At 46.1% G+C, this 23199-nt stretch overlaps 1 protein-coding gene across 1 annotated transcript in view; it reads right to left on the bottom strand.

The window, feature by feature from the left end:
* The window catches only part of HECTD3 (HECT domain E3 ubiquitin protein ligase 3), a 249983-nt gene that overhangs the window by 103682 nt on the left and 123102 nt on the right, over positions 1–23199 (bottom strand). The window contains exons 10-12 of the mRNA XM_069232820.1: positions 16425–16607; positions 15041–15093; positions 3551–3615 (exon numbers count right to left, since the gene is read on the bottom strand). Coding sequence (XP_069088921.1) covers positions 3551–3615; positions 15041–15093; positions 16425–16607 — 301 coding nt within the window. The remainder of the gene's footprint in view (positions 1–3550; positions 3616–15040; positions 15094–16424; positions 16608–23199) is intronic.

Raw genomic sequence — 23199 nt, 5'->3', positions numbered from 1 at the left:
CAATTTTCTTAGTTTACAAATGACATCTTTAGCCTCGATGAATGTGACAGCAAATCAGGTAAACCCTATTTTTACAAGAAAGCTCTGGGAGCTTCACAACACTGGAAATTTTACTGCTGGTGGCACTGGACCACATATTGTGAGCTGGCCATATACATGGTAGGAGTTTATTCCTGTAGAAATGAATCATGGGTGTAGCTTTCTGACTGAGCATGAGTGCTGTGGACCGTGGGTACAGAGCACTTAAGATGGTTCCACTTGATGAGTAAACTTTGCCATAATCGCTGGAACAAGTATCACACCAGTCAGACTGCAATATCCAGTTGCAAGAGAACTAGTGTGTATGCGAGGGTTGAACTCTATTTCACAGGATGTACTGACTAAGTTTGTGCAGGGTATTGGGGCCCAGCCTTGACAGAAACACATGCATACTAATTTGTTCAGCTCCTGGTTTTTGCGCATGTATGTATTGGTAGGATGCATCCAAAGGTACATGTGTTTCATCCCTTCCTCTTAGGTGCACTGATAAAATTCTGTTTTATTTCCTCTTTTTCAGTTTGCAGCTTATTGGTCACTACTTGACCAAGGAGGGTACAAGATTTTCAGAAAATCTCCCCTTCTGGGGGTGTCCTATTTGAGAATAGAGATTTTCAAGCAACTAATTTCCACAGGCATATGTGAATCTGAAGGACTACCTGGAGAACTAAGTGCCCCATGCAGGTCAGTCATTCCCAGATGCCGGCAGCATTGATAGAAGGCAGGATTACTCAACTGGAGACAAGTCTGTAGGTACTGAAAAGCCAGCTCATTAACAAGTCGGGACCAAGACCTAAAAATGACACTGAAGAACAGTAATTCCGCATCTTCAAACCAAAGGCATGAAGTCCTGCTGTGCAGCGAAACGTGAATGTTTAAATCAAGGTAACATTATTTACCTAAAACCCATCTGATTTCCGAAAGGTCATTTTCATTGCTGCCTGCCTTAAGCTGGCAATTCGGCATCTAAAGACGTAGAAGTATTATATAAACATTATTAATCATTCAAATTGCTGAGATCTTGAAGTGGTCAGAAAAAACGCCTTTCCTACTGTGATCTTGACAATGAGGTACATTCTGAATTGGCAATAGAACAGCAATTCTCAAACCAAAATAAGCAGATAAGGGAGAAGTCCTTGACATGCTCTTAGGAATGTTGCACACTGATTTGATGACACCAGGTTTCCACTTTGGTTTCTAGTTTTTGTTGATAAAATGTTAGCGCTAGAAAGTATGCATATGAGTAGAGGAGCACAAATTGCTCATAACCCTGATAACTTCACTAACAGTGCTTTTTCTACAGGCATGCCCTTAGCCTTGGCATTACACATATGTTGCTACAAACATAACCTTTTATTCTAGCAATTAACTATATACATCTGGCTTATTGACAAGAGCCCAGTGGAAGAGACTGGGCATGATTAGTTAAGCAAACTAACAGAGGAATCCACCTTTCACTTAAGCCCTGCTGCCACCAACCCCCCAAACAACCCCTCATACTCCTACCTCCAAAATTTAAGTCAAGGAACCAGAGAATCCATCTGTCAGAAGGCCATTAAATGAAGCCCTAGTAAGTGATTGGGTATGGCTCGATGAAACCAAACCAAATAGTTTAATTAAACTAATAGCAACAATACTTAAAATATGGAATAATACATTTTCAAGAAATCTGTGCGCATTAGTTTGAAAGTCCATTTGCCCTGAGTTATCACAAGAGGAGTTGTGGGAATAAGGGTCCTGGGGTTACAGAAATAAAAAGAGATCTTGTAGCTTGCAAACATTTTCTTAGTCAGTAAAAGGCCTAACCAATAACTACACCTTTGCCTCCTTTGGGAGACATTCCTCATAAATAATCTTTAAACATATCAAGGCATGGGAAAACTAATCTCCCACATGGTGCCCATTTGCAACCTACATAAAAAGTGCACAGAGAGAAATGGGCATCCCCATGACACCATCTAAGACTCTGTGCAGTTCGAGCATCTATGATAATGTTCCACTCTGAAGACAATAGCCAGGATGCCACTAGCAACCCATGAACATTAGCTGTGATATTTTTTTGCCCGTATGTTTGGATTAGACTCTGCAAACCTATAAAGATGCAGAATTTAATGTGGTTGAGTCAAGTCCTTTACTGACTTAATGTACTCGGTGAAGAACTGTGCCCCCTCCCCACACTTGTGCATTTCCCTTACATATGTTAACCTTAAAAGTAAAGTATTATAGAAAAGAAAATGAGCATAGAGGTACCTTCGAAAAACTCATCTCCCTTCTACTATAAGACTCCCACATCCAAGAATGACTGGAAGAATTGTAAAGAATGACCACAGAAATCTGAAGGAGGTAAAACAAGAAAGGAAATTCTGGAGATTCTGCTTAACCCAACAACACATCAGTCACTGTGATCAAGTTTTTGAAAATAAACAAATAATTGGTTCTGGTGTTTGTAGAGAGCAGTCACCCCCAGGCTTCCTGGCGACAAGAACAGCATGATGATAAATAGAATATTCTCAGTGAGGATGTAGACAGGTTTCAAAGCCTTTTTTAGTATAGGGAAGCTGGATTCAAGGTGAACTGCGGACTGTGGAGCAATCCATCGTTTAGGTACAGCCACAAAGAAGGCGAGGCCACCAACAAAGGTTTTCCCAAAAGATGGCATAACGAGAAGCACAAGTCTCCATGACAGATTTTCTTACTGGCTGATAAAGGTTAAAATGTAATCACAAGGAAGACAGACCTTATCTGTAGTCAGATTTAAACAATCTGTTCAGCTAAGGTTTACCAGTGTACTGGGGATCTGCAAACATTGTCTGAGTGATTCAAATTTCATAATCAGTGTAGTCAAGAGATCATGAAGGCAGTCATTAACAGTATGCAGGAGGGTAAAGTAAATAGATGTATTATTAATATGGCCAGAAGCTATGGGAGCAGAGTATTGAGTGTTGTTATAGGGTGAACAATTTTAGCATTGGACTTATTTAATATGAGGAAACTGAAACACATTCAAGTGTTTTCCGATTTGAGTCAGGCTTGTAATGCAGAGATGGTAACCTGTTTACTTTTGTCCCCTTTAACCAGCAGTAGTTAATCTTACATTTGAAGAATGTAAGATTCTTCAAAGAAGACGACAGACTTCCACTTCAGCAATTTGTAGACCTCACAAAACTACTGCCACAACAAATGGAAGTCATGGCAAATTTATTCGCCACGACTGACTTGCCGTTAGCTCTTTCGGTGGCAGCAGGAGTCCTTTTTGAATTGAATATCGGTGGTTCTAACACAAGATGTTATAAGGGCCAGTTAGTGAATTAAGGTAACTCTTCAAAGGCTGCAAAGGACCCCAGTAATCAGAGAGACTGTACGTCTAATAGTGTTGTAGCAATTATATTCTGTAAACTAACATAAAATTGAAAAAAGAGGGTTGTAAACTGTTGACAGACTAAACCTTCGAGCTCTCTACAATACATACTATGACGCGATTTGCATTTTGTACTGTGATGTATGCAGCATTTACCTTGGTCAATAATGCCTTCAGCAATGAATTTGCACTCCCACCACTGGTCATAGCGCACGGACCACCTGTAATGAAACAGGAGGTTAGTTTACGTAACAGAAGTGCACGCTGGCAAGCCACTGCAGCATTTACCAGTTTGCACAACAGAATCAGAGCTCCTTGAAGGACAATATTATAAGTCCCCACTTCGCTCTAATAATGCCAAAGAAAAGTTACTTACCTTCAGTAACCTTCTTTCAGATTACTCTCCCTGTGAATGCCCCAAGGTACCAAAGTGGATCTGGAGAAATTTCTCAGCAATTCTCTTGCATGCCAGTAGGTGGCATCGTTCAGGTTTGTCCCAGCCCAGAAGTGATGCTAGGGCCCCGACTTAGCCACAACCTTTGCACGCTGATGTCTGTTTCTTTCTGATCTCTGTCCCACAGTCAGACATGAAGCCTTTAGCAATCAGTGTGAGAGTGTGCAGAGCTGTAGATTGGAAGGTTTAGTTTTTTGGTATGGACTGGAGGAGTCCCTTCCACAGAACGGGAAGGAGGGTGGGTCCATGAAGGATCTGGGGTTAAATAGAATATTCACCAGAAAGAGTGTTATTGAAGTTAAGTAACGTTTTCGTCTGAATGATACTTGTAACTGCAGATTTCTCAACCTGTGAATAGATACCAAAGCAGTACCAACCCTGGTGACTGGTCTGTGGAATGGCTCAGTCCAGGAAATCTTGCAGGGCAGATACGGAAAAGTGCCTTTCCTGATAAAACTCGCTAACAAGGCAGTAGTTCCTTGTGAACAGGTGGACTATTACCCACCTAGCAGCCTGGCATATTTACAAGACGGACACACCATGTGCCAATGCAAAAGTAGCAGTCTTTGTCATAGTGATATGCCCCAACAGGCCTTCTGGAGGCTGTTTCTAGCCCACTCCAAAATCCAGATTTGGATACCCAGGACAATCCATCTGGAGATGGTTCATTTCAGCACAGACTTTCTCTCTCACAAAAACCTGATCCACCACCCAAAGTTCTTTGGTGTGATAGATGTAAAAACTCTGGATTTTCTTTGGGTAAATGCAGTGAAGTCTTTCTTCCTTTAAGTGGATGAGGTTGGGCAAATAAACCTGGCAGAGTGATGGACGGTCCTATGTAGGGGCACTGCTTTTGTTCTGAGCACTAGCTAGTCAGGAAAGAAGGTGGCATATGGCTTCTGGACTGATAGTGCCTACAGTTCACTCGCGTGACAGGCAGACATTATTATTATTATTATTATTATTGCTATAAGCAATGCCATCCTCAAAGTAAGCATTGTAAGGGGACAGCTGTCAGGCTCAAAGGAAACGCACATGGGAAATGTGGGGACCAAACTGGGGCATTACAAATGATATTGACGGGAACATACAAGTCAGCCCTTTAAGAACATGCATCAAAACAGGTGATTTAGATAAAGGTGGCTGCTAAGCCAAATGTAGGAAGGCTAAAAGAGCAGCTAAGGATTATGGCCCTTATTATTACTTCAGCAGTCTTTTCCTAAGACCGCTGAAGCCACGGGTGCAAGAAGACCGCCAGTACTGAAGTATTTGCGCCACCATTTGGGTTGGCGGATTAAATTTACCAGAGGTGTCAATGAGTTCGCTTTCCTAGTCAGGAGGTTGTGCATCACTGACAATTTGGGAATTAGCTTGCTTGCAAGCAATGGTAACAATAAACAAGTCACAAGGAATCTGTTCCCTGATTAGGATGGGGTCGGATGGAGAGGCTTTACATTTTTTTAATCCACCCTGGGAGTGATGATTCTGGCTCAGCAGGGTCTTTAAAATGTTTCCGTATGACATAACATACCCTTAAACATAGGGAGGAATTCGGAGGCCCTATGTGTGGAGGAGAAAAAGTCATTTTCCAGAGGTTACTGGTGTAGCTCTACCTAACAAAAAGTAGCAGCTCTACTAATGAGCTCCTGGAACGATGTGGAAACGTCTGGAGATGGACAAGCAGGGTATAGGTCTGGATCGGTGCCTCCTGGTCAGTCTACATCATATGTGGTTCATAAATCAGTGGGGGATGGTGGTGTATCAAAAGTTTCATTCCCTGCCCCGTATCCACCTGTATAAGAGAGTGGAGACCCCAGAGGTGTTATGTCTAAGGGATGTCCATGTGAGTGTGGTGGAGATGGTGAAGAGGGGGGTGGAGGTGGTGGAGATGGTGAAAGAGGTGGAGATGGTGGTGAAGGCAGTAAAGGACTGGTGGCTTTGAGCGCTGCCTTTTTCTGTTTTGCTGGGACCAGTGTATCAATAGCCTCCTCGAAGGAGAGTAGGTTCTAAGATGGCAGTGGAGACGGAACCGAAGATTTTACAAGAATGCGACCTGTGAGGGGCTGGATGTGTATCTGCTTTTCACGAGAATCCAGTTTTTCTTGTAGTTTGTGGAGAATAGGTTCCACAGGCTTGCGAGGTTCAGACTTTAGAGTCAGTTCAAAGTTTTTTGAGCCAAGGAGTGTTTTAGTTTCAGTTTTTAAGGTCTGGTCAGAGGCTCACGCTGGCGGATGAGGTCAAATATTTCAGCTGGTGTTTCGGCGCCAAGCTTGAGGACGGGTGTCCAAATTAGTCTTTCGATGCGGACCATGGGCCGAAGGCAGTGGTGGTCTGTAGGAAGCTAGCTCTTTATAGAGTTGATCCAAATGAGGTACACTGTGCAAAGAGTCCAAGCAAAACCCAGAGGTATCACAGAGGCACAAATGACATCCCAAATGCTCTCTTTTATGGTAGTGTGGTTGAGCAGTTAGGCATATCAGAGGGTAGTGCTAAGCATGCAAGGCACACACTCATGCAGTGAGACACACACTCAATAAAGTAACCTGACACCAATTTATAAAAATAACACGTACTTTTAGATCAACTTTGGTGTGGGGACACCCTTGGTCCTCTTCTTCTTGGTCCGGGCCGGGTGGGTGCAGATGTTCCCTGAGGCTTTGGGTCTTTGTCTCCAGATCACATGTGGCTGGAAGGAGGTCTGCAGAAACAGGCTGCAGACACCATTGTGAAGTCTACAGTGGAAGAACTCAAGGTGGGCTTCGTCTCTGAAGGGCTTTGGGACCCACCCTGACACTATTGGCCCACTTCAGCTACAACTAGGTTGAAACATTGATGTCCGGCGTTGGGTTATTTGACATCCCGGTCCTCACTGTTCTTTCTATGGTTGCCTGCAGACACACGGAAGCAGATCCTTTACTCAATGGGAGTTCTTGGTGATTTGCAAAGCACTGATAGCTCTCCTGGTTTATTGGAGGCTGCAGCAGCAGGGCAGGTGAGTTGCTCTTCGAGGGTCAGGGGCAGCAGGCAGGCTAGTAGGTTTGGCTCCAAGTCAGTAGTGCTCTTCTGTTACCCTGGTTCAGCACAAGATGTGGTGCAGGTCTTAGAGACCCTCTACAGTACCTAGGCCCTAGGTACTGGAGGTACCACTTTCTAGGGAATTGCAAAGATGCTACAGGGCCTGGTCACTTGGGGCTCAAGTGACCAGGTGTCTTGTTTTGGGGAAGGAACACTTGACTGGGGACCTGAGTAGCAGGCAAAAAGTGGAGGGGTACTGCAAAGAGAACGCAGCTTCCTACATGGTCAGAGGGCCTTTTGTTCGGTAGGGACCGAATGTCTCTTAGGTTGCTCGACATGGACTACTGTACTCTCAGATTGTTAAGCCATTAAAATGTCCTGCATCTCCATTTCTATTTCGAGGTCAGAGCCAGAACTGCCCTCCATGGAGAACACCTCTTCCTCGGCCAAGGATGGACCGGGGAGTTCCTCCTCTTCTTTGTCGACATCTTGAGGTCCGAAGACGTCGAGAGTATTTCTAATACTGCTCCGCTGCATTTCGCTTTGACATACCAGACTGTGTATTAGAGACCTTTTAGAATGGAAAGACAGACAGCCCTCCCAACCTTCCTCCCTACATTACAGTTACAAAAACAGGTTACAGACCGGAGGGAGACTGGTTCAGGGGTACTTTGCGTGACAGTTCGGGGGGAAACAGAAAGGCATCTGTTCCATCAGAAGCAGATCATCCTATGTTGAACCTGGTGTTGACTGAATGTAGGCCCGTATGGCGAGACCCTTGAGGAACGCGGTTGAAACACATTGACCTGTATCTCTAATGCAAGTTGGAATACGCCATCAAAAACAATACCAATGAGGGTGAGGGTGGGCATGAACCAAACAGAGCACTGTAACAGTCTCGACCCGGAGCGCAGTCACACATGACCGAACACGACCGCGGAAAGAAAACAATCTAATAATGGAGTTGATGCTTAAGATCACCAAGAGGAGGAGTCACTCTACTTGGTGACTTGAAAGACTTCTTCAAACAAAAACAACCTGCACACATTCAGACCCAACACTAGAAGACAGGAATATGCAAATAATGTGTATCCACAGCCACATATGTCTCGAACATAAGATTTATCATTGCCACAGCAAGGCCTTGCTTAGCTAAAGAAGCAAAACAGAAAAATGACAGAAAACTGTACCTGTAAAAGTCAGATATTTCAGGAATAACACCAGAGAACAAACTTCTCCCAGCATCCAGCATAGACTGTTTTAGTGGAGGAATGCCTGTATGCCAAGATGACACTCGCTATTTCAAGAGGAGATCAAAAACTGCTTAATCTCCAAGTATGGAGGAGTAGGTTTGAGCAGACCTGGGTGCAGGGCCCTGCTCTGCTGCTCTGACTGGAGATCCTCCAGAAAGAGCAGCCAAATCGAATGACACATGATCATGGCCAAAAGGGCCAGGTACCACACTCTCCTTGCCCAGTTTGGAGCCACTAGGATGACTTGGGCCCTCTCACTCCTGATCTTCTTCCGAACTCTGGACAGGAGAGGTAGAGACAAGAAGATATACAGTGTAGGAAGCGGGCTATTTATACAGTGGACCTAAATGAGGTACACTGTGTCAAGACTGTAGGCAGACCCCAATTGGCTGACAGGCAAAAATGATAGCCTAAATGCTCTCTTTTGTAGTAGTGTGGGCGAGCAGGTAAGCTTCTCAGAAGGTAGAGCTAAGCATTTATTGCACACACAAAGGCAATATGTGACACACTCAAGAAAGAAATCCAACACTAATTTATACAAATAACAAAGACTTTTATGTTAATTAAGGTACCAAGATCATCAGAAGAGGTAAGTACTTTTCAATATATGAAAGTTTATGTTTCAAAAGTTCACGCAGTGCAAAATACTGGAGCAGTAATGTTATCCTATTGGGGGGGGGGGGGGTGTGAAACATATACTGCATTAGGGAACTTGTCAGTGACCTACAGGACTCTCCTCCAGGACTTAAGGAGAGTATGAGGCAAGGTTCAAGGCAGCAACAACAGGTCACTACAGGAGGAACTGGGGCGAAAGGGTACAGAAGTGCTTTTCAGCATCAGGTGCCCTAATGTTATCCTATGGGGAAAAACAGATAATGCATATGGGTACTTGGCAACTACTTACAGGACAGTTTTTCTGCAGTTAAGGTAAGTATGGGGCAAGATCAAAGGCAGCACTAACAGGTCACTTCAGGAGGCACTTGGGTGTCTGGGTGCTGAGGTGCTTTTCAGCGTCGGATGCCCTTAAGTTATCCTATGGGAAAGAAACAGATACTGTATACGGGTACTTGGCAATGGCTTACAGGACTGTTCTTCTGGAACAGGTCACTTTGAGAGGCACTGGGGCATCCGGGTAAAGAGGTGCTTTACAGCGTCAGAGGCTCTATTCACTTTAATGGGAAACTGCCCTGGGGAAAAGAGGCTGCAAGCAGGGGCCTGGGTGACCAGTCCGGCTGAACCCAAAGGGGGCTCAAGTCTTGAGGGCCTTGGGCACGCAGACACACTGTCTGTCCACAGACTAGGGCTGGGGGTGAGTGTGCAGTGGGTCTTTGTCCTGCGGGTACGCATTGTAAAGACTTCTCGCGGATCTTGGTTTCTGCACAAAAAGAAGCTGCAGGCGGCGATTGGGGACTAGTCTGGCTAAACCCATGGTGGGGTTCAGGTCTGGCAGGTCTCAGGACCTCGTTGGCACCACTGGCCCACTTCAACTCGGGCTGGGGGCTGAGGTACAGTGTTGCTTTTTGGTGTTGTGTTTTCCCAGTCCGGGGCCCTCATAGTTCTTCTGGGGTGTCTGCAGGGCACAAGGAAGTAGCTCTGCTACTCCACAGGAGATGCTGGTTGTTCCTTGAAGTGCTGGCAGCCCTCCCAGGCTTTTGGAGGAAGAGTAGCTGCAGCACGAGTCAACGCTGGCGCAACTGTCGTGGACAGCAGGCAAGCTGGCAGGGTTTGCCGCTATGTTATTTGATGCTCCTAAGTTCTTGCTTTTCAGTCTTTCGGTGTCCTCCTTCTTATTTGGTCCAACAAATCTGCATTCCTGGCGAAAGGGGGCCATCTAAGTACTGAATGTAGGGGCATCAACGGGAGTGAGGGGTAGTAGTCAATGGGCTACTTACTCTGGGGGTCTCTAAATCGCTGGATGACCACTTCATGTGGGGAGTGGGTTTCACCCTGTCCCAGAGTTCCTAATTCTACCACACACAAGATGGTAGAATTCACTTTTTCGTGTTCACTTCAGGTAAACCACCCTAGGGGTGTGACTAGCCTGTAAATGAAACACGCCTGTCCTGGTGTCAAATGGGCCCGGGGCAGGGGGTGACATTTCCCCTGTCTGGGGAAGCCAGGGTCGCATACCAAAATGGTGGAGGTCTTTGAAGCCTCCTGCCTTGCCTTATCCTGCTTGGAGGAGGTGACAACACCTCCTGCCACAGCAGGCACTGTTTCTAACCTCAGAGAGTCTTCGAGAACATAGGCTCTCACCTCTAGGGGTCAGAAACTCATCTGTGGTGGCAGGCTGGTCAGGGCCTGTGAGCCAGCACGCTAGTAGTTGGTTGTAGGAAAATGCCACTGTTGGCATGGTCACCCTCACACTTTCTACCTAGTGTTGATGCCAGCTTTGATCGGAAGTGTGATGGGACCCTGCTAACCAGCCCACAGCACCAGTGTTCTTTCCCTAAAACTGTACCTTTGTTTCCACAATTGGCACAGCCCTGGCACCCAGTTATGTCCCTAAAAGGTACCCCTGGTACCAAGGGCCCTGTGGCCAGGGAAGGTCCCTGACGGCTGCAGCACGTATTATGCCACCATCAGGGACCCCTCACTCAGTACATGCACACTGCTTTGCAGCTTCTGTGTACTAGTGGGGAGAAAAGACAAAGGTGACATGGCACTCCCCTCGAGTGCCATGCCCACAAACCACTGCCTGTGGCATAGGTAAGTCACCCCTCTAACAGGCCTCACAGCACTAAGGCAGGGTTCACTATACCACAGGTGAGGGCATAGCTGCATGAGCACTGTGCCCCTACAGTGTCTAAGTAAAACCTTAGACACTGTAAGTGCAGGGTAGCCATAAGAGTATATTTGGTCTAGGAGTTTTTCCTTACAAGCTCCACAGCACCACAATGGCTACACTGAATACTGGAAAGTTTGGTATCAAACTTCTCAGCACAATAAACCCACACTGATACCAGTGTGGGATTTATTGAAAAATGCGCACAGAGGGCATCTTAGAGATGCCCCCGTATCTTAGCCCAACTGCTAGTGCAAGGCTGACCAGTCTGTGCCAGCCTGCCACTTCCAGACAGGTTTCTGACCACATGGCGTGAGTACCTTTGTGCACTCTGTGGTCAGAAACAAAGTCTATCCTGGGTGGAGGTGCTTCACACCTCCCCCTGCAGGAACTAACACCTGGGGGTGATCCTCAAAGGCTCAAGCCTGGTGTTACAGTGCCCCAGGGCACTCCAGCTATTGGAGATGCCCACCCCACCGGACAAGCCCCCACTTTTGGTGGCAAGTCCGGAGGGATAATGAGAAAAACAAGGACTCCCCTCAGCCAGGACCACCTCTAAGGTGTCCAGAGCTGAAGTGACCCCCTCCTTGAGAAATCCTCCATCTTGCTTTGGAGGGTTAGTACCAATAGGGCCAGGGATGTGCCCCCCTCTGCAGAGGGAGTGGGCACAAGGAGGGTGTAGCCACCCTCAGGGACAGTAGCCATTGGCTACAGCCATCTGACCCTAACCCACCCCTAAATTTAGAATTTAGGGGCGACCCTGAACCCAGCTCTTTGGATTCCTGACAACCTCAAGAAAGAAGAAGGACTACTGACCTGAAAACCCTGCAGAGAAGGGAGACAACTGACTCGGCCCCCAGTCCTACCGGCCCATCTCCTGCTTCAAAAAGCTGCAAGAAAAGAGGCAACGTGTTCTAAAGGGCCAGCGAGCCCTGAAAAGCCTCCAGGGGACTGCCTGCATCACAGAGGGACAAGAAACTCCCGTGGACAGTGGACCCTTCCAGAAAGTAGAAAAGGAAGCTCCTTCCAAGGGACTCTCACCTCACTCCAGAGGCATGAGTCCACCTACTCTGCACCCAACGCTTCTGGCCCATGTCCAGAGAAACCAACTAGCCAGAGAGGATCCCCAGGTGACTCAGATGACATGTTCACCATGGGCTGACCTCTCTACACCCCCACAACGACACCTGCAGAGGGAATCCCAAGGAACCCCCTAACCGCGACTGCCCGGGACGAGGATATCTGTCGCCTGGAGAAGCACTGCACCCGTAGCCCCCAGGCCTGAGATAAATAGACCACTGGTGCAGCAACGGCCAGCAGGTGGCCCTCACCCTTGCCCAGTCTGTGGATTGCCCGAAAGGCCCCCCTGTGCCCTGCCTGCAGCGCCTAAGTGACTCCCGGGTCCCTTCATAGAGTTCTATTGAGAACCCAACGCGCTGTTTGCACACTGCACCCGGCCGCCCCATGTCGCGGAGGGTGTGGTTTTTGTGCATACTTGCACCTCCCCCCCCCCCCCCAGGACTCCTCCAAACTCCCCTGGACTGCCCTCTGACAACACGGGTACTTACCTGCCAGCAGACCGGAACCGGAGTACACCATGTCTCCATATGGGCCCACGTTATTTTGCCTCCTGTTTGACCTCTGCACCTAACTAGCCCTGTGTTGCTGGTGCTGGGTGTTTGGGGTTATCTTGAACCCCCAACGGTGGGCTACCTATGCCCCAGAGATTGAACCTGTAAGTTTGTTACTTACCTGAAAAACTGTACTTTACTTACCTCCCCCAGGACCTGTTGAAAATTGCAGTGTCCACTTTTAAAATAGCTTTTTGCTATTTCTAAGAAAACTGTGTACATTGTTGAATCCATTCAAAGTTCTAAGTATTACTGTATAAAGTACCTTTCATTTAATGTACTTACCTACTAAATGAATCCTGTGGTTCTAGAAATAAACAAAATAATATTTTTCTATATAAAAACCTATTGGCCTGGAGTTAAGTCATTGAGTGTGTGTTTTCACGTATTGCTTGAGTGTTTTCAACAAATGCTTAACACTACACTCTGATAAGCCTAACTGCTCGACCACACTACCACAAACAGAGCATTAGTATTATCTATTATTGCTTCTGTCAAGCCTCTTGGGGAACCCCTGAACTCTGTGCACACTATATCTCACTTTGATATAGTATATACAGAGCCAGCTTCCTACATGGATACTTGTGCTTCTTTCCTTTTGACTTAACTGATAATCGCAATATCGAAGAATAGCACATGTGGCATCGCCTCGGGAACAAGAACCTCTCCGTGACTTTGAGCAGGACTGGGATCACGTACAACTGGGCCTTCCTTGGCCTTGTTTGATATCCCTCGACATACAACTTGGCCTTGCTATCTGGGGTGGCCTTCAGATTTATCCGAGTACATTTATGGGACGACTTCAAATTGTGCGAGGAGCCCAGACACCAGAGACAGACCTTGTGAGAGTCCGTCACCGACATCTGTTTGGAGCAATCCTTACAAGGTTTAAACGCTGTTGTTCTACAGGGAAGCTTGAATGCTGGAAACATTTTTGGAAAGTATCAAAAATACAGTCTGTCAGGCCTGACAGAAATTGAGGGAGCGTGTTCTCGATTTGAGCAGTACAGTGCAGAAAGCCAAGAACTGATGTCAGTGTGCGGAGGTGGTGCCTATGTAGGGGCCTTGACATCACTTCTGGGATAGGATGACCGGATGCGAAAGCTCCACGACACCACCTACCGATGCACATGGGAATTGGTGAGAAAAGCCTCCAGATCCAGTCTGGTGCCCTTGGGGAAATCACAAGGTGGGGAATCTGGAGTTAAAAGTATCCATCAGAAATTAAAATACAATAATATGATACAGCATCTGCTATTACAATAATGTATTTAAACCACTATGTCCAGCGGGAGAATACACCTAAGCACTTCTCTGTACTAGTCTCTCCTCTTCTACTATTAATACTTTATGCAGTGCTCAATATGTTTAAATAATGAGTGCTGGTGCCCAAAGCTCTGCTCAGAAGCCCATGGCAGGGGCCATTAAATGTCAGCATGGCGACTACCATGACTATGCAGTCTTCAGTCCAACTCATGCCTCTTTAATCCATCGCCAGAACTCCCCTTCATCTCCCTCTGGCAGGTTCCTGCTTTCTCCTTTTGTGATAGTATTTCCATCATTCTCATCTTCCTTCCTTCTCCTTTGTGTGTTTTTCCCTCTTTGGTTCACAGAAAATGTCAGATGAGGAAGAAAAAAACTGGTCCCCAAAAAAGGAGTGCCAGTGGCCTCCACCGGGAATCACAGGCTCAAATTAGGCACTGGCTTTAAGACTAAAAAGGGGCCAAAACCTTTGCTTTATATATGATTTTAGGTGAGAGTATTTTGCGGTCTGCTCCCGTTCCAAAAGGGCTATTCTGATATTTCTAACTGCCTCTTTCCTTGACTCCGTGAATCACTTTTCTTGGTTCAAAATCCCCTTTTCACTCTTCTTTCTTGAATTATTTGTGCTGAGCTTTCCATCTCTATGATGGGCTATTTATCTCCCTAGTAGGGTGTCTCTTTTTGTTTAACTATAAAAAACAACCGAAGCAGCCATGTCTCTGTGTGTTGGAGTAGATGTATTTCAGTATTTGCTATGTGCAACCCACTTGTGCCACAGCATCCTTTGGCTCTGTTTCGACTCTAATGCTCAAGCCCACACGGCTCTGGCAATGTTCCTTTAGCCTGATTTGTATACATCCTGTTTTGTCAATTCTAAGGGGTAGCATAGCTCACAAAATGTTATCGTATCCAGGCCTGTCTCCTCTCCAACTTCACCAATACCAATTCTCAGCACATCTCAGACATAGTTGCTCAATCTCATTCGCAACACCTACTTAACAGCAGCAGCACAGCTTGGCCAATACTGCAAAACTATTATTTGTATGCCCTCCAAAATGATGTCCACAAACCATATCAAGGTTGTTTTATTTGTATTCAGCTCGCCATCCCTCTCAGTTCCTTTCTCTGAACACTAAGATCTTCATACTAAGAAGGCCTTTTAGTGCTATTAAAGCCATGGCTATTTCCAACTTGCCTGTATGAAGGAAGAAATGCTAATTATACAAGGAATTTTACTGCAAATACCTGTAGTCCAGCGGCTTCTCATACTTATCAGATGGCTTCAAACCTTGATATACCTGAGAATCAGAGAACAGCTTATAGTTAGAGAGCTTTAAGGCAGTAACCACACCAAGAGTTTGGCAATGGGAAGATAGAAAGCAAAGTACTTTCGCTGGCACTCCAAAGTCCATTTTAGATGGGGCTAGGAACTAAGTGGTGGCACAAAACATTATGAGGCTCTTTCTGTGCAGTCAGCGAACTAAGAAGTTCTGCCACCGTAAAGCCAAGCTAATTAGCAACCTAAATAAGTTTGACATCACATTAAAAGTATCCAAACCCTGCATAAAAGAACCCTTGTCGCCACATGTCAGACTGTACCTATCAGACTGGGTTGCTGACATATGTGCTCTACACCTTAAAGCTAATTTTGCATTTAGACTTTATTCACAGGTGTTTTTCTCTCATCTTTCCAACGTTCCATTTGGGAACATGACTAGCAGATAACGTAGAAAGGAGATTTCAATTCCAACAATCCGCAAAAGCTGTAGGGTTCATAAAACAAGGGGACCATCCATGGGCAGTAGCCACCATTACAAGGACTAGTTGCTTTCTCCCCTAGATGCCCAAACTGTGTGCTTTGGAATTTCAAGCTTTGTATTCCAAAGTCTAACAGTTGAGGTCGCTGAGCTTTCTTCTTCAGTCTCTGTGTTTTACAAGTGAATTAGAACTGTTTACTAAACTTCTCAATGTGATGTGACTTGCATAAACTATATTATTTTTAATATTACATTTTCTCCACCTGAAACTGCGATTAGGAGGCCTAGTGAACCTGTGCGCTGTGTGCGGAGCTACCATAGACCTGTCAAACTGGAGAAGCACTGCATGAGCGCTGTACCCAACTCTTCAACAAAAGTAATAGAAAAAACTGAGGAGTTCATTGCATACAGAGTTCATGGTCCGTCCCTGCTGCCATAAAAGTACATAGACAGGTCCTGCATCACTGCAGTACACACCACAAGTAGGCCATAGACCGAAGCATCTGCCATACCGAGCCCATCTAGGAAAATAGCTGAACCTGAACGTTTTACTTAGAGGGTTAAATGCAAATGTGTTTAATCTTCAGCTTTTCCCATCCCAACGAACCGGTATGTCTTCCCCTTATATGGGACCCAATGATGCTTCAAACACACACAGATCTCTCACCCAGTCAGTTCTGCCACATACCTAGCAGGAGGCGGAGTTATTTTCTTTGGGAGAAGCGCTAAGGTTGCCTAAGGACAAACAAGAAGATCCTATGCCCCCTCCTCCGATGGATGCTTAACTGAAGAGGGGTATTGTCTTTGGGGTCCAGATCAAAGGAGACCAATGCTAAGAAAAAAGTACAAATCACATTTGCTATGTCACATACTTGGCTAAACACAGAGTTCTTGTAGGTAGGGTCCAACAAAGGGTTATCCCGGTGCTCCATGGCCAGCCTCCGGTTGATGTACAGACGTGGCATCACGTTTGGACAACTGCTTTCCGATTCTTTCAAGCACTGGTTGATGAGTGGCCCACGGCGTTTGGATAACAACAGGAACTGCTTGATGAACTAAAGTAGAAGAGGAGCAGCAGGGTAAGAATCATAAGAGAACAGGAGCCCACATTCCAGCTGCATAAAAACAAATTATAAAAGAATACAGTGTCTGCTCATGTTCACGTTGAGGCAGAGCGCATATAGCTCTTCCAGCCATCCAGTAAAAGTGCATTCCCTCATGTCTGCTCTGATTTGACATGTAGAACAGCCGGTCCATGTCCTTTTATAGACACTCTTTACATGATTTTTTAAGGGCCTGCACTCTTTCACATATATGTAAGGTACCTCCTAACCAGCCCACCTTTCCACTGTACTGTGTAAGATCCTGCTGCAAGGCATGCTAGCTTCAACTTGACTACACAGGTAGTACCATGCCCTGCCTACTTTTAACGGACACAACCCCTGGTTCCATGACATGATTACCACCAACTGATAGTACATTCTCCCTTAGAACTTGCATCCCTTCATTAGATAGTACCCACTGCCCCACTACTTTCTGACATTTACATGATGGAGGCCGTCACAGGTCTTTTCACCTTTATAATGAATTGCATCTTGTCATGAAAATAAGGAAGCATAGGGTTGGGTTGCCCCAGCTAAAATGAATTACAATAAATTATTGCTTAAAATAATATGGTCCACGTGTGTTGCGAGCTTCATTTATAATTTAAGTACATCAGATGAAAAAATGCACATTCCAGCACACCCTGTGTCACAACTCTGTTCACTAAAACCTGACAATATGTCAATCAGCAGAACTCACACAACTTACTCAGTAGTAAAACCTTCCTCCCGGCCCACTCAGTTTTACGGGAACCTACAGCCTGTCAGAAGGTCTCACCTTCTCTACTTGATAATGCAGCCAGCCTCTCTGGCTGGTTCCATTTCACCCAACACTACATCCTACTGCCAACCTGTTGACCTTTAACTGGCAGTACAGTCTGTTCCAGGGAGTGACCCAATTTATTTTACAATGCATGCTGCCTAATGGCATACTTCACAGTTTACTTTATGTTCAGTCATGCATCTGTCAGTAACTGATTTCTTGTTGTCTAGAATATCAGCCAAAAGCTGGTCCTGCAGCCTTCCCCTGACACATATGAGTTGGGTAACTGTTAGGATATGGGTGCAGTGGAGTTCTATGAAGGGTCAATGTACACTATTTTAAATCTAATCCACATGAATGCAATCGGTGTAGTCTCTGAGGTTTGAGTATTGCCTACAGACACATTAATTAGGAAAGGGGAGGGGGAGGGGGACCAGGTCATGTTTAAAAAATGATCCCCGTAATGCAATTCTTGCTCCTTGTTTCAATCTCTGTCTTTTCTGGGTCTCCCTGCAGCTCTTTTCAGTGGCTGGTCTCTCCTTTGGGGTGCCAGGAGTCTGATTCTTCTGTGAACTCTGCCTATCCAAAACTCTCCTTTCAACACACAGCCTCAGACTGCATGACCCGACTAGAGCACTGTTTGCATCAGAGAAAGAGAGGGGCTCCCACATAGCACCTCCTAATAGAGAGTCACCACCAGTCTTAATTTACCCAAATATAGAACATTAAGCTTTTACACTTGATGCCAAGCTACAATGACCAGTTCAAAAATGTTCATGTGGGGTTGTAGGAGACCTGGTTTTAGCGGTGGGTACGGTCTATACACTGCCACACAATCAACATGGAAGGCTGGTGTGTGTCCTCGAAGGCTCCAAACTGAAGCGTATGCCCAGTGGAGCAGACAAAAGCGGCTGACAAACAGAATCATTTTTGTTCAGCTGAACTTTGAGCCTGCCCTTGCTTCCCTTTAGTCAGCAGTCATTGACTGGGTATGTAATTTCATCAAATGTATAATCACCAGGTAGAGAAAACAGAAAACATTTACTTGTATGTTGTTACCAAAGTGTGAAATATCCTGTTCCCATCTTACACTTATTTATTGTCCTAGTGCTTGCTTGGCCAATCCACCCACCTGATTTCCCATCTGATGAATTCCTACTATCCCTCTCTACAATGTAACCTATTTACTCCATCCTTACCTATTTCCTGTTGGCTCCATCTACAGAATCTACCCACCTATGGGCCACCTAGTGCCCTCATTACAGGTGGCCCATTAATGGGACCGTAAAACCTGGGACTCCGAGGAATCCAGGGGTTGGGAAAACCATGCATTATGATTTGGAACCTGGGGGCAATTACAGAGGATTTAGTTTTTTAAATCAACCTTTTCCGTCAAATCCACAGCTGAACACAGAGATTTTTAACCCTTCACTGAAGTCCAGTTAACTGACATAATCCGGCAAAGCTGCACTCCTTGTTCTATTAAGGAGCTATGCTCGGCCAATTGCTTGAACCATCTGCATCTTTTTTTGAAGAAACATCTGCTCAGACTCTTTGCCAGTCCTGTTTTACAAGGCATAATCCCTGACGAATTAAGGGGGCTGTGTTAAACCAATAGTCAAAAAACACATCACTTAACATGGATGATCCATGTACTTTTTGTCCCATCCCTTTATTACCCTCTTTAGTTAAAATATTCTCAAAGCTTTTATTCCAATAACTTCAGAGATTTGTTGAAGAAAATATGTTACTGGAAAACCTTTATGCAGGGGCGTAGGCCCAATCATAGCACTGAATTAGTGGCGCTCTCCGGTACAGAAGACCTTAGAAGATTTGCGGATGATGGTAATTTCAGTAGCCTTAAAACTGTGGACTTCTCTGAGGTATTCGATACCATTAACCATGTCACTCATTACAACGTTAAAAGAGATAGGCATCTCAGGCCAAGTATTAAACTGAATTCAGTCCTTTCTTACTTACAGAATTTAGTTGTTTCACTTCCCCACTTTAGGTCTAATAACAGGACTGTAAATTGTGGTGTTCTAAACTCTCTCCACTGCTATGCAATCTGTACATGTGCCCCCTTGATATCAATATGGGAGACGATCCTATATGTATGCAGATGACCGTCAAAAGACTGCGGCGGTCATTCTGGGTTTCCCACTGGGCTGGCGGGCGACCGCAAAAAAGGCCGCCCGCCAGCCCAGTGGGAAACACCCTTCCACGATGAAGCCGGCTCCGAATGGAGCCGGCGGAGTGGAAGGGGTGCGACGGGTGCAGTAGCACCCGTCGCGCATTTCAGTGTCTGCTAAGCAGACACTGAAATTCAAAGTGGGGCCCTCTTACGGGGGCCCCTGCAGTGCCCATGCCACTGGCATGGGCACTGCAGGGGCCCCCAGGGGCCCCACGACACCCCATACCGCCATACTGTTACTGGCGGCCGAAACCGCCAGGAACAGGATGGCGGTATGGGGGTCGGAATCCCCATGGCGGCGCAGCAAGCTGCGCCGCCATGGAGGATTCCCCTGGGCAGCGGAAAGTCGGCGGTACACCGCCGACTTTCCGTTTCTGGCCGCGGCTGTACCGCCGCGGTCAGAATGCCCAAAGGAGCACCGCCAGCCTGTTGGCGGTGCTCCCGCGGACCCCGGCCCTGGCGGTATTTACCGCCAGGGTCGGAATGACCCCCAAAATCTCTTTGCCTGTGTTAACGGTTTAAGAAAGTTAGGGATGGACCTGTCACTGGAACTTCAGGCCCCTCAAGAAAGAACCAAAAAGCTTCCTCCTTCAGCTCAAGGTTCTAAAGAAAATCCTCTATTTTTAAGAAGCTGACATCCGTGTACTGGTAGTTAATGGGTTAATCAAGTCAAAGGTAGACTGTTCTAATGCAGTCTACTTGGCCTTTTTCTAACAAACTGATTCAACCTCTTCAAATTTAGCAAACACAAGAGCCCCCCATCGGTGGCTGCAGTTGGAGGCATAGTAGTATGCCCATCTTAGGATACAGTCGGTGACTGCACTGCACATGCACTGCATGTCACATATACTTTCAAATCCAAGACGATTTTGAAGAAGGCACAATACAAATGTTTTCCAATGTGTTTTGCTTCTATTTTTTTGTGGCTCAACCCCAGAAGAAACATGCATTCTGGAAAACCTTTTCTCTGCTCTGTACTAACCTCAGAATCAACCTCTGATGGAGGCAAAGTATTTTCCACAGTTGCTACAAAAATCTTAAACTAGTTACCTCTATCCCTACAATCTGAAACCTGAATTCTGTGTTTCACGAAATGCTTGAAATGCTGGCTTTTTAAACAAAGGTCTATAACCCAAGGTGTTGTTACTAGGTTGTGTTCCTTCTACATGGCCAAAAGGCTTCTACATACAAGCAGTTTACAAATACCCCCAAGATAACATTTTATTATATCCAGCATACCAGTATCTTCTAATACCTGGTAGCAATTTTACAAGAAGAGTTTGGCTGCTTCGTGCAGCTGGCATCACTACAGAACTGTTTGGATCCAAAGGTTTCGCACATTATTCGTAATGCTGGTGGGTCTAATAACTCCCAATACCAGGTCCACCAGGAATTTGAGCAACTTGTAATTTGAACCGTATAGTTTCATTATTGATACAAGGGAGCTAATTCCACATCACTGGCGATAACAAGGAGTCCCATTAACTCTGGAAGTGCAGAGTGTAAGAGTATTTCTGGATGAACACAGAGAATCTACTGAGTAAAGAGGAACTACCAGGGAAATCAGTAATTCTCTGTCTGATTCCCTCAGTAATTCTAGGTCAGGACCGGAGGTAAGCTTTCACTTTCTTAACAGCAGCCAATTCATTGCTTAAACAGAAGACCACCTTTCCCATGAAACATTGGAAATTGGTAAAAACAAACAACATAGTGCAATAAGCAGTCTATGAACATCCAATCAGATGACAGAGTCTGCACCATACTCCTTTGCCTCTGTCTTTAGTGCCTCTTTCTTCAATGCTTGCAGCCCAGATAAGTACACTGTTGATTCCTGTTTTTCTTTAATATTGCGTGAACAGAGTGTTTTGGCAATTGACACCAAGTGTTGAGCACGGAGTGTGTCATTAAAGGGCCACAGGACTGCTTTTGTCTTCTAGGTGCTGGCTGACATTTCTGGCGCTAGCAGAGTACGGTGGAGTCCTCCGTCCAACAGATGACGCTGTGGTAGCGTGTCTATGGCTGACACACAGGATTTTAGAACTCCTGGTCCAGAATCATGTGCCGCTTGCCTGATCTCTCTTCTGCCCCTTGAGAGGTACGTACCTTCTGTTTGGGATATATACAGGCAATTCAAGCCTGAAACTGAGGGACTGTGACACCCTTTGATAGACAAAGGGTCGGTAGTGTGTGCTCACAGGTATGCCCCCAGGGGTCTGTATTACTGGTGTTAGGCTGTGAGTGCCTTAGGGGACACTCCCTGGTGGCTTAGCACACCCCATTCTTAAATTTTAAAGCACCAGAGGGGTGGTGTCTCTGGAGCTCAGATCCCTTTTAATGTGCAAGCCAGCCCACCCATAACTCGCTGGTCCCCCAGCACCAAATGTGCAACGCCCCACACTGCTCTTACGTTGAAGCGCTTCCTCATAGTGCCAGTGAGACGCACTGCCCTTACATTTAAAGTGCTTTCTTTAGCGCTAGACACAGCCTTATTACCATGTCAAATCGCTACCCCTGCATGTCTCTGCATACTTCCCTTGGGTTAGTGCTGTGGACACTGAAGGAGACACTCAGAGGGACAGTAGTCCCTTGACTTTCCTCCAATGGGATGAGGGGTTCTACGAGTTAGATACCTCTATCAGGTGGAAGAGGAGGCTATGACTCCCATGCAGCAGCAAATTGCATGTGAGAAAAAGTCCTTTCCACAGGGTCGCATTGCCCCGGACACCTCTGCTCCTGACAAGCCCTTGGATACAGACCCAACTCCTGCCAAATGCCCTGATGAGGAGGGGTGGATCATGACTCCTTTGCCCATCTGCAAAACGCGTTTCTTGCCAAACACCACCACCCCTCCTCATATCCCAGGATGCAAATAAACCCACAAATAAGTCTCCATGTCCTGTCTCCCCGGACCCTACAGATGATGATACCCAGAGTAATACAGACAATGAGGCGGCAGTCCAGGCCTTGGTGCCTCTCCTCAACCCCTCCCAAAACTGACCCTAATGACCCCGACGATGGATCAGATATGATAGACCCGGAGGAGATCCTCCATCTCCGGTCCTCTGAGTTGGCCCCTTCAACTAAGGTGGTGAACTTCGTGGTGGGATGAATCAAAGCGCTGTTGGAGAAGGAAGCCCGTAGTCACCTCAAACCTGATTGCCCTCATCTCTCTCTAGATGGGAAGGTGGCCCAGACTCCAGAAATGGACCCCAGAATGGCCACTTTTCTGGCTAAAATCATTAAGGACCCCAAAAAGGGCACAGACAGATCCTGGCTGATGTGCCAGGATAAGTTCCTGGACACCCTTCGCCTCTTAACCAAAATCCTCGACATGGCAGAGGATGCCAAGGCTTTGGGCTTCTCATAACCCCGGAGGTTCTTTCCAGTTGGGCACAGCACACAATCATTTTTTGTGGGCAATGCTAACTGCGCACTGCCCATGGAACAACAACGTTCCTTTTTGATTAAGGTGGACCTGAAACTTGGGGACTTTGGGGATTCCGAAGCAGGGGCTGTGGCCCAAGGGGGGGGTTCTTTGGAGAACTTTTTATCAAAGAGGTAGGAATGTCTATAAGCACTTTAATATC

This window comes from Pleurodeles waltl, chromosome 4_2 (assembly GCF_031143425.1).
Source record: "Pleurodeles waltl isolate 20211129_DDA chromosome 4_2, aPleWal1.hap1.20221129, whole genome shotgun sequence".
Taxonomy (NCBI): Eukaryota; Metazoa; Chordata; class Amphibia; order Caudata; family Salamandridae; genus Pleurodeles; species Pleurodeles waltl.
This window is presented reverse-complemented; position numbering and strand designations above follow the sequence as displayed.